Source organism: Zeus faber (assembly GCF_960531495.2).
Source record: "Zeus faber genome assembly, chromosome: 5".
NCBI lineage: Eukaryota > Metazoa > Chordata > Actinopteri > Zeiformes > Zeidae > Zeus > Zeus faber.
In genome coordinates this window covers 32,608,736-32,620,121 of record NC_137192.1, presented here as the reverse complement: position 1 = coordinate 32,620,121, position 11,386 = coordinate 32,608,736, and the positions used below count along the sequence as shown (strand labels likewise).

At 52.6% G+C, this 11,386-nt stretch overlaps 2 protein-coding genes across 4 annotated transcripts in view; both read right to left on the bottom strand.

Moving 5' to 3' along the window:
- Positions 1-56: 56 nt before the first annotated feature.
- On the bottom strand, positions 57-1,556 carry gpr84 (G protein-coupled receptor 84; the record flags this gene model as incomplete). Its single annotated transcript, XM_080001145.1, has 1 exon — positions 57-1,556. Exon 1 carries the CDS (start codon positions 1,302-1,304, stop codon positions 57-59), a length of 1,248 nt encoding a protein of 415 aa, XP_079857271.1. The 5' UTR covers positions 1,305-1,556.
- A 1,686-nt stretch (positions 1,557-3,242) lies between these two features.
- Positions 3,243-11,386, bottom strand: part of LOC307230489 (zinc finger protein 385A-like) — a 187,547-nt gene continuing 179,403 nt past the window's right edge. For all 3 annotated transcript variants that reach the window (XM_080000914.1, XM_080000913.1, XM_080000915.1), the window contains 5 exons: positions 7,224-7,398; positions 6,443-6,751; positions 5,555-5,742; positions 5,366-5,452; positions 3,243-5,220 (listed from right to left, as the gene is read on the bottom strand). In XM_080000914.1, the coding sequence (XP_079857040.1) occupies positions 4,948-5,220; positions 5,366-5,452; positions 5,555-5,742; positions 6,443-6,751; positions 7,224-7,398 (1,032 nt within the window). In that variant the 3' untranslated portion in view covers positions 3,243-4,947. The remainder of the gene's footprint in view (positions 5,221-5,365; positions 5,453-5,554; positions 5,743-6,442; positions 6,752-7,223; positions 7,399-11,386) is intronic.

Here is an 11,386-nt window from a genome sequence, read left to right as displayed (position 1 = left end):
TCACTATACTGTGACCATAGCCTCTAAAGGGTCCTAGCCCATCTGATACAAGGTGTCTATGGGAACACCCCTCCACACCTCCAGAGGAAGGCCAGGGGTCTGGTGGCCCTGGTGAGCAGGGAGTGGTATCCCTGTCGAAACTGGCGGTTCATCGCCGCGTAGAGCACGGGGTTGATGCAGCTGTTGAGCCAGGTGAGGTTTGCACAGAACATGTGGAGCACCTGGGGAGCTCGGTTGTTCTTGTCGGCTATGTTGAGCAGCAGAAACGGTGCGAAGCAAAACACGAAGCTCAGGAAAACGGTGAAACACATCCGCGTCACTCGCTTGAACTCCCCGTCATCGCCCGAGCCCGGCGTCTTGGAGGCCGAGGGCCCGGCGGCGAGAGCCGGAGCGGCTGAGGGCGGCGCAGACTTACCCATCCCTGATGTATGTGATGTTTGGTCAGAGCCTGGAGTGGAGTCGGGGGACTGTGTTTCCCCCAGGGACTTACTCCATGTAATTCCGTCCTTGTTTTGCTCCAGTTCCCCCTGGCTGCTCAGCTCGCAGCTGTGAGTGTTGGCCGCCGCACTGCCCAGACCATTCTCCTCTGTCCCCTGTATCGAGGACGCTGCTTTGCGCCTTTTCGACGACCGTCGACTGAACCTGTAGCGGACCAGAGCCTTTGCTGCCACCTGAACCCGTTTGTAAATGAGGAGGTAGAACACACCGACACAAGCCAGGCCCGCAAAGAAGTAGAAAAAGAGCAGGATGGTGGTGTAGGGGCGGCCCCTGGTCCGGTGGAAACTGCACGTGCACACCTGGGGAACAAAAACGTAGACGGGCCACAGCGGAGCGAAGCTCGCCGTGCCGAGGGCCCAGGTGGAGGCCAAGAGGAGCACCAGGCCCATGTTTGAGAAGAGCGGGTCGAACATGGCCCTCTTCTTAACCAGGAGGTAGCGGCTCGCGGCGATCAGACAAAGGGTGATGATGGAGACGGAGTTGGAGACGAAGAGGAGCAGGCTGAAGGTCTGGCACCAGAGTTGGCCGCCCCGCCAGCGGAGGTATAAGTAGGAATCTACGGATATGGGCTGCAGTATCGTGCAGTACAGCAGGTCGGCCATCGCCAAGTTGATTATCAGCACGTTGAAGCGGGTCCTCAAGCGCGCGTCCAAGGCGAAGGCCAGAACGGTCATCAGATTTCCCACCGAGCCCACGACGGTCACAGCACAGCCCCACAGCACGGCAATGTAGCGGTAGCCCTCCACCGCGGGATGGTAGCACGAGAAGGAGGCATTTTCCGGCTGGTGCGTGTCATTCAGCAGCATTCTGGGCAGTGGCAAAAAGATAATAGATGGTCTATGATGTAGAATCTGACGATCATGACGCAGGTGCTGTCTGACAGGTTACAAATACACCGAACAATCCTGAGCAGTGAGTCTGCAGAGCTCTCAGGATACTGAGAGGGAAGTTGCTGCTGATGTCATAGAGTAGTTTCACTTCCAAGTTTTAATTAATGCCCTGTTGGATTTTAAAAAGGACTTTTTTTTTTTTTTTTTACACTTTATCTCACCACCAAACGAGGTTCAGATGCCTGTGCCTGTCCTACGGTGTGTTCGGCACTTTGGGGTGACATGTTATTGTTTTGTTTTGTGTTGTAATTCATCAACTTAAGAGTAGAATTTGTCTTGACAATGATCATCACAAGGTCATGATGCTGAATCGGTATTTAACTTACTTTTGATGCTCGAGTGCATTTTATTAATAATACTTTTAAAAGTTGAAAATTGAATATGAATTGACTCTACTTTTACCAGAATACTTTTCTTAGGGTATTTGTACTTTTTTTGTCACCTCTTACTTTACACCAAATTATTCCATTTAAGTATAGTATGTACTTCACTTAAATATAGTGTCCACTAAGGTTGTGGCTTCTCAGAAATGTTTTGTATAAATTAAAATGGCCTTTCTGGTGAGGATTTCTGAATTTAACTGACTGATGATGTTTAAACACGCCGCTGCATTAGTGTTGCCGGTGTTTCCGCTGGTTGGGTAGACCTATTTTGCATGCAGATTACATGAATAATATCTATACATACAATTTGATCGGCCATTACGCTGGCTTTGTCACACAGACATGGCAACCCTGCTCTGCGTGACCCCCGACGGTCATGTTTTCCTTCACCAGAGGGACTTTCGAGATTTAAGGATTCCCCTTCTGTGCTGCCTTTGCTGTTCCGAAGATGTTTTCACTTGTATTTGCACTTCATCCACTGGCCACCAGTGTTCCCGGGACACGGGGTGATTAAAAAAAAAAAAAGCACTAAAGCACTTGTCCCAAGCCATAAAAGTCATGGATCGAGTTGAATGAACTCTGAGTTCTGCGATGTCCTGCCCTGCTCCCTAGTGTCTAAACGTCCTGCTTTTGTTTGTCTTCCCCGACCTGATTAGTTGTACCTGTCCCCCAGTTCCCCTTCCCCCCGTGTATTCAGCCGCTGTGTTCCCTCTGTGCCGGGTCGTCCCCGTACCGCGTGCCGAGCGTTCCGGCCTCTCTCGGTCCCCTTCCGTTTCGGGTCCCCCGCTCCGCTTCCTGGACCGCGCCTTCGCCGTCTCCACGCCGGACTGTTTCCCCCCGACCCACTGACCGCCTGCGTACCGATCCTGTGCAAAGTACAGACTGTTTTCTTTTTTTCTGCCTGCTGCTTTGGCCTACTCACATACTTGAGAATTGAGATGCCGTCCTTTAACTGACTTGTCATCTGCCGCATATTCTCACGTCGTCAGATCATCCCACTCCACCCTCGATCCCCAATCAACGTATACACCTGGGACGGGTTTGAGGACCGGATTCAGCCGCCTCACAGTGTCATTGATAGGTCACCGTTGTCATAACCAGAAATTGACTTAAACGACAACTTTTAACTAAACTCTATCCAAATTCCTCACCTCGTTCCTGACGTGGTCTTCCAGGTTCTGTGAGTATCTGTATCATCACTTTGTGAGCGTGTGGACATCCACCTGTGCTGCTTTGTGAATGTCGGCCGCTTCTAATGACCCAACTTCCTCTTCCTCTTCCTCTTGCCTTGCCTTGTGTGATGTGTACTTTCAGCCTCTGCCAACTGGGTTATTCCACCAACCGGAGTGAATGTATATACAAAAAAAAAAAAAAGTAAATAAGTAATGCTGTGTATGCTGTGTATGTATATATATATAAAAAAAAATTAGAAAAACAGTAAATTAGTAAAAATTCACAACCACCATTTCAATGATTTTCGTACATAATTTATATTGTTCATTTATTCGTCAACGAGGAAGATCCAGTATTTTTTCCACGTTTCTCTCACGTTTCTATGATAATCTAGGTATACAGTAATCATTCAGTCCACTTCTTCTACGTAGCCGTCGATACATTTTGTTATTGCAGTTAACGGAGGGTTCCAACCTCCGTGCCGTGAGTATTGCTGCGGCGTTCCAGTCCCACGCGCCTCCCTGGCCGCGGCTGGACCGCGCCGCAGGGGGGATCGCTCCACGACGGCGCGTCCGGCGGCCGCAGCAGAGAGACGCGGAGGCCGAGCAGAGAAAACGCACGGAGAGGCGGGTTGCATGCCGGGGTGGGCGGCGGGTCACACGGGGGGTCGTCTGCGGGGTCCGTCGCCCCCTCCGCCCGACATCCCATAATGCGCGACCTGCTTGTCTCATGAAATGTGCCTCGTTACGACCCTGCGGTCCCTATGGCGCCTCTCCGGGGACAAAACGTGTGGTTGTCATGTATTCTACAGTCATGTTATTGCAATAAGAGTTAAAATACACATCAAACAAACACCTCCAGCTTCTGTTTGTTCACAGTGTTGAGATGAATCCATTAAGACGTTTCATTTTTTTTCGTTTGTTTGTTTTCGTTTTTTTCCCTCCCCATGGCTGTGTTTGTGAAGTGGAGTTGGAGAAGCGATAACGGCGACAAATCCTTTCAAATGTCTTGGAGTACACTGGGATGCGGAGTGAATCGGCACAGGGGCCGCGGCGTCCCCGGTGAGCTCTATCTAAGGATGACACGCACGCACAAACACGCTCAGCTGTCGTCACCGGGCACAATTATAAATGAAGACTTTGAGGAATGCTTCAGTCACAGTGAATCAATGATTTCCAGTTCGGCCGAGCCGCCGCCTCCTCCTCCTCCTCCTCTACCCTCCTCCTCCTCCTCCTCCCTTGATCCACAGGCAGTACGTGTGAATACCAAGAGCGCCGCTGAGCTGTCACACGCCTACTAGAATAATAAGCTTTGCCTTGGTGCATAAATCGAGAAACATGTGGATATTTTTTAAGACACAATTAATGAGTGACTGTCTCTCCATGTCGTCCTCTTCCTCTCCCAGAGAGGAAAATATAGATTAGTATCCGCCGCCTACGGTTCAGATACTAAGACCCTTGAGAATCCCTAAGGTACAAAGAAGTCGTTCCCGGAACAGAAAAGGAAAAAAAAACGGTGATATAGCAAGTACAGGGCCTATGGTTGTTGCTTTGCTCTCTCGTGTTTAGCTCGCAGAACGGCTCCAAAAAGTGCAAACCGGCGCGAGAGGCGGCTTGCTGTCCAGTGGGTTATGGTCCGTGGGGGCTAACATAGATGATTTAGGTAAATAGGAACGGGGTGGGGGGGAAACCTGCGCAGGGTAGTTAGGGTGTTGCATCGGTCACGTTTTTCTTGGATGAAAATATTCTTCAGTGATAATAATAATAACCAAACAAATCCCAGCGTCTGGGTTTGGAGGACGCGATGATGTCATGCACCGGCGCACTCGAACTTCCCTCCTACGGAATGGGACGTCCGCGCGTCGATGGTGGCGAGGCCGGCGGAAAAATGGGAAGAAGACATGCTCGCCCCTCCCCCCCCCGTTTGAAATGTCACATTTGCAGTGATTTGATTGGTTCTCCCCGTCAAGGTCACAGTGTGCTTCGGTTCACGTCCCGTCGCAATCAGTACGGAGTGAAGAGGATCGGCCCGTGTGCGGTGCGGATGGGCCCGGGGGCCGGCCGCAGCAGGCTGAGGTGGGCGCCCTGCAGGAGGTGGTGGTGGTGGGGTTGGTGGTGGTGGACTTGAGGGTGCGGACGAGGGGCCGCGCAGGGGGGACGCAGGGCCAGCTGGCTGGAGGACGCGGCGGCCGCCATCGCCGCGGCCACGGCCAGAGGGTTTGGCAAGAGTCCGGCGCCCAGAGTTTTTGAAAGTTCCTTCGAGAAAGGCAGGTTACACTGCAGGAGAATGTGAGGGGCGGGGAGGGGGGAGAAGTCGAAACGTAGAGTCAAAGAAAACACTTTGGATCATGAAATAACACAATTCATGCGAGATGATTCTCCATAGGAAGCGTAAGGGAGTAGAGAAGAGTTTAATCCATACCAAAAAGTCTGTGCGTTTCTTGTGCCGACTGAGGAGAGGGTTCGGTTTCCCCGCCACTCCGTCGCGATGCCTCCGGCTGGATATGTGCTGGAACATGCGGGAGGTAAAAAAAAACACAAAAAAAAACCTGTGAGACTTAGCGGGGGCCCCTCAGCGGATCCCGATGCCGGCTGCGCGTGGGCCTCTCACCTGCTTGAGCTGCAGCTCCGAGTTGACCCTCACGTTGCAGATCTCGCAGTGGAAGGTGCGTTCCTGAGTGTCGGGGTCCGAGGACAGCCCACCCCCCTGCTCCGGGCTCAGCTTGGGACCCAGGCGTGGGTAGGCTTTGATAGGCCCCAGCCCACTCCGAGCCTCCAGAATGGTTTTGTGTTTGGTACCTTTAAGGATTAAGATAAGAAAAACCTTTGTTAATCCCACACCGGGGAAATCGACATTGTTCCAGCAGCAAAAGGGGGACAGCAGAAAGTAGAGAGCATATCAAGGTAAGCACTATAAACAATATAAAATATATAGAAAAAAAAAACACCATTTATCGGAACCAGAGCGCTAAGTGCATTGCACATATCTTGACATATTGCACATCAGGGATTGTACCTTTCCTCCCTTTTTTTTTTTTTTTTTTTTTAAACCAGGATATTCATACATTACTACTATTTCTCGACTTGGGTTTTAAATCATTTCACATTCACTTTGGTTGTTTAAGTCCGGCGTAAATGATACTAAATAAAATAAAACTGCATTAAAGATAGAAAGAGGGATAGAATGAACAAGTTCATCAAGATGATTCCGTGCAATGGCCCACTCCAAGTGAGGAATCCTGAACCTCGTCCAGTCCTATCATTCCCACCACTGAGCGGCAGTAAAGTGTAAACATTGGTTCGTAGACCTTCAACAGAGGGGAAATGTGACACCTCCAAATGGAGGTTCCAAAGTCCTACTTTTGCTCCGATTTTAGAACAAATACCGTCATGATACTGTGTTTGACGTTCACCTTGTTAAGGGTATTGTTGGTGCGCTCAACCAAAGGCTCGTGTGACATACAACTTATACACTGTATTTCCGTTGAAAGAGCCTCACCCTTGTTGTGCGCCTCAAGCTGAGAGAGGGAGTTGACCGCCACTTTGCACAGGGAGCAGTAGAGTAGCTTCTTGGCTTTCTCCTCCTCAGAGTCTCCCGAGGAAAGGCTGGGCGCCGGGGACAGGGTGTCGGGAAGCCCGGCCGCCGCCGCCGCCGGCTCCCAGTTCGGGACAGCAGATCCAGGGGACGGGGAAGAGGGGCAAGGCGTGCTCACAGAGGGGGGCACGGGCCATTCGGCATCCGCCGGGGCGAGGGCGGGGGCAGTGATCGGAGGGGGCTCAGTAGTTGCGTCATGAAACTGGGGGTCATCTGCAAACAGGGACAAAGATTCATGTCGCTAGTTGGTTGGTAAAAAAGTAGCTTAGGCTTCTGCTACTACACCTGAACGTCAGGGATGACCGACCCAGTACGCCGGTAATTCCAAAGGCTGAGGAGGTGTTAGTGGCGCAAACGACTGCATTTCCTCTGTCGATTGGATCTTGGGTCTGCACTGCACTTTTTATTGAGCCGCGAGATTTATGTAGAACATTGAAAACAACTGTGAGATCATAGCCCCTGTTTTGAAGGTATTATTTTTGGCACGTGCTGGCTCACACTGACGACTGAGGCAGTGAAGGACCCGAAGCTGGACCCGAAAAAGTCGCGACCTGCGCGACACCTTGCGCACACCAACTGCTCACTCTGTGTGTGTGTGTGTGTGTGTGTGTGTGTGTGTGTGTGTGTGTGTGTGTGTGTGTGTGTGCGTGCGTGCGTGCGTGAGACTGCGACGCTCAAGGCTTACTCAGTTTGCTGGGGTCGGGCTCCAGGCCGGAGGGTGAGGGACCCGGGGGCAGGGGGGAGGCAGCTGGGGGAGGCCGTTGCTTGTCGCTGTCCTGGCCGCGAGGGGTCCTGGTCGTCTCGATCCCCTTCACCCTGCGAGCGTGGCGGTTCCCCTTGTAGTGCGCCTCGGCCTGGTTCTGGGCGAGCAACGATAGGCAATCTGATCGTCTGTCGTCCATATAGAAATCGCACCTTGAGCCGCGTTGAGTACGCACTGTAGGCTCAGTGCTTTTTAATGGCCCCTAAAGCAATCCTTATCTTTTCTTTGCACATTTCTACATGCGTCACCCGTATGACCGTAAAGTATGGGCGTCAGTGTACAGTGGCGTCGATGACCCCACAGACTCATTGATTCAATGATGTGAATTGATTCGACGGATGATGTGAAACCAACTATCAGTACTGTGCCAATGTGTCTCAGCAGAGAGGGCCTCGGCTGTACCGAGAGACTTTGGGCTTTTTACCGAGCGACAGAGATTCCATGGTTTCTCTGCTCAACTCTGACACGCATTAGGCCCATTTGATAAGATTTTGCCTCTGGGACCTCAATCCTCAGCAATTTTATTGTTGGATATGATTTAGTCCATGACTCCATAGCCATAGTTAGGGAGGAAACTAAGATGAAACTAGGATCAAAACAGTCATTATTGTTCATTCTCTTACGGTGTTGACATCTTCTCAACGAAATATGTGTGATTCATCATTTTGCTGGGGACCCCACATTGGGAAACCGCTGTTCTAAATGATGGAATATCGAAAAATATCCCTGTGGTTGATATGATTTCATATTTTCAAGCAGATCTGTTAGTTTTGCAGGGTACGCTATTCCTTTACACTGTTTGGTCGTCTGTTTCTTTGGTTCCCCAATTGAAGTGATTGGATGGAAATGATGGAAATGCCGCTGTCGGTTTGGCGGATTGCTGTCCCCCCAGTGATGCAGAGGTCTATGGGTCAGGTGAGGCCGTCAGTGCAGAACCTCCACCTTCCTCACGTTTTTCCTTCGCCAGGGGCTTAAGCGCCGAGTGGACCTGCCGCTCTGATGGTTATTGCAGTTGGCGCGCTCCACCCAAAATAGACTGTCGCCATTTGGAGCCGGAACGGGTGACAGTTCACACCTCAATACGGCGGCGAAGATTGTGAGACGCCAGGCTCCAAGGTGCCCCGCAGGGGAGCACTCTCTGCTGCTGCAGTGCGCGCGCGTTTGGATTCGCGTAGAGCGATTCGACCGCCGCTTCTTAACTTAGGTGTGAGGGGTTAAGCGCGTGTGTACGCGCGTGTGCAGTCGATATACAGTACATGCACATGCTCAAATGCAGGCCTTTGGGGAGCCCGTCGGTTAATTGTGACAACAACAAGCTGAGGGACCGGAATAATGGTAATAGAGAGCTTGTTGGGGAGGTTTAAATCAAACGACGCAAGGGGGGGGGGGGCACTGGGACGCGTGGATGATCCCGGCCTAAGCCCTGAGCATTAGCCGACGATGACAGAGCTACCCTTATAGCCCCGCTCCTGATTGTCGATGACAGAGTGTCCGATATAGCTCCGACTGTGAAACCCAACTCCTCCGGAGGCTATAGACTGCTGTTGCCCAAAGCCCTGTCATTAGACATGGAAGGAAAAAAAAAAGAAAAGCACACAAGCCCCGTGACCGCAACTCTCTGAAAGTCGACGTGAAGTGAGAAATATGCGACGCTGAGTCCTGCTCTCTCCTTTCAACCTTTGAGGAGTATTTATTTTCTGCGCTCTAATCCCCCCCGCTCCCGTCTTAACCGCAGCGGCGCTGAATCAATGAAAGTCAACTATCAATCCCGGGCATGAAAGGATTTACGACCGGCCGGGGCCTGAGCAGACAAATAAAGATGGGAGAGATTAAATGGAAGGAGTCACAGCGGAAGAGTGAAGTGCTAGAAATGTTGTTCCGCGCTCGGCAGAGCAACGCACGCCGGCGGAGAGGCCGCGGTGCGACGAGCGGGGTGGAGGCAGAGGACGGCGAGGGGCGGCCGGGGTGAATGAGGGAGGAGGGGAAAGACCCGGGGAAAAAAAAAAAAAAGGCGAAAAAGAGAGCGAGAAAAAAAACGCACCCCGAAATAGTTTCCTCTCTCTAAGCGGGTTGGGCTTTGATGTTTTATCTATGAAGCCACAAAGGCGCAGAAACCACAGAGAACTAGTCGAGCAGCCAATTCTACTGTACAGCCCACAGGCGGCTTAGAAGGGAGAAGGGGGCGGAGAAGAAGACGGGGGAGAGGAGGAGAGGAGAAGAGGAGCGAGGGACAGAAGCTCGCTCCCCACCGCGGGGGGGGGGGCGAAGGGAACTTTCCAAGTGGACAAGGTCACGGGATGAGGGCGAGGGGGAGGGGGACGCGGACGGAGGAGGCAAAAAATAAATAAATAAAAAACAGACGGAGGCGGCCGTGAAAACGGGCGACGCGAGACGGAGGCGAAAGGGGAGAGACGAAGCCCGGCGGCGGGGCCGGGGGGGGGGGGGGCGTCCGCCGTTGTTGCACCGCAGCGGTGACGGCGGCGGGGCGCGGCGCAGCGTGACGTCAGCCCCGCGGCAGAGCGGCCAGAACGCCGGCCCGTCCCCCAGGGCCTCCGGCGAGTCGCGGCGCTCGGAAACCACCGCCATGCTGGGGGCCGGGGGGCCCGAGCGCCGCGTCAATTATACGATGTGGGTCTTTGGCGTGCCGCTCCAACCCCCCACCCCCGAAATCGTTTTGGCCGACAATAATTGGAAGGGCTTCTGCTTGGTCCTTCCCAGAAGACGGGCACAGGGGGTGAGCACGATCAATTATACGTATTTTGTATTAGCGCGGCTGCCCCCACCCCCCCCCTCCGGGACCGCCGCTAAGCCCAAACAGAGCGTGAGCGCTCAGGGCGGGCGCTGTAAGCGGAGTATTCTTTCATTATTCAAGAATGTCCACAGTGCTTTGAGCCGGCGCTCTCTCGGGTTACCGTGGAAAGTGCGGCGGAGCGGACGCGGCGCAGGTGAAGGGGGGCGCGGGGCAAACAGGTGGCTCCGGGCCGCATTGTGGCGCCGCCCACCCCCCACATGGTGCAAGCAGGCGATGGGGCATCAACACACACAGCTATAAACACATACAGGCACCACACACACGCACGCACGCACACACACACACACACACACACACGCCATGGAGTACATGCATTTCTATGCATGTATGGTGAGTTATTGGGGGTAATAGAAATAAGTGACACCACACACACAGTGCCGCCCAAGTTTGAGATGAGCTCCCGCCCTGTTCTGTGGCTCAGACACCGATTTATTTTTTATTTTTTTAGTAGTAGTAGTAGTAGAGTAGTGAGGTCTTCATTCATCAGAATCCATTTATATGTGTAGCGCGGGCTCCAAGTGAAATCTGCGTTTGATCACACTCGTATCTGCTTTATCGCCCATAAACTCAACTTCCCCTGGCCAAAAATACTTCATTATTTATCCAGCGTACTTTTTAGGTCTAACTGCCTGGCATGTCTATTATGTAGCCTTAAAGTTTTGAAGCGCAGCATGCCAGGTCGGGGTCGTCCTGCACGTATGGATGTGGACATAACCGTCCTTGTTTTTCATAGTTCCAGTGGAACCGCCAGAGAACCATCTCAAATCCGAGTCGCTTTTCCCGCACCGACGAATTAAACCAGGTGCTGGGGCTGCACACGCACACAGCCAGGCCAACACAGAGGTCTGACGCCCACCGGGTGCTTATGTTTTACACTCCAAACACTACCAAGGATAAATGCATTTTGTGCATCTGTTTGGACTGGCTGTACATCGCAATCGGTGCTCACAGCTACAAAACGCAGACAAGCACACACACACACACACACACACACACACACACACACATACATACATACATTCGGGTCGGCCTCTCTCTCTTCAGTGGCGCACCCTCAACCCCCGATTCTAAAGTTTCATCACTTCCGTCTTCTTCCCTCACAGTCCATGTCCCTCACTTTGGCCCGAGGCCACCTGCGACGGCAGAAACGCTGACGCCAAGTGCGCAATCACAACGCCTGGGCTGCGACCATCATCCAGCTCACACCGCTCACGCGACTCAGGCGACTCAGGCGCTTTCCCCCCGGAGCGGCCTCAAACGCCCTCAAGACACC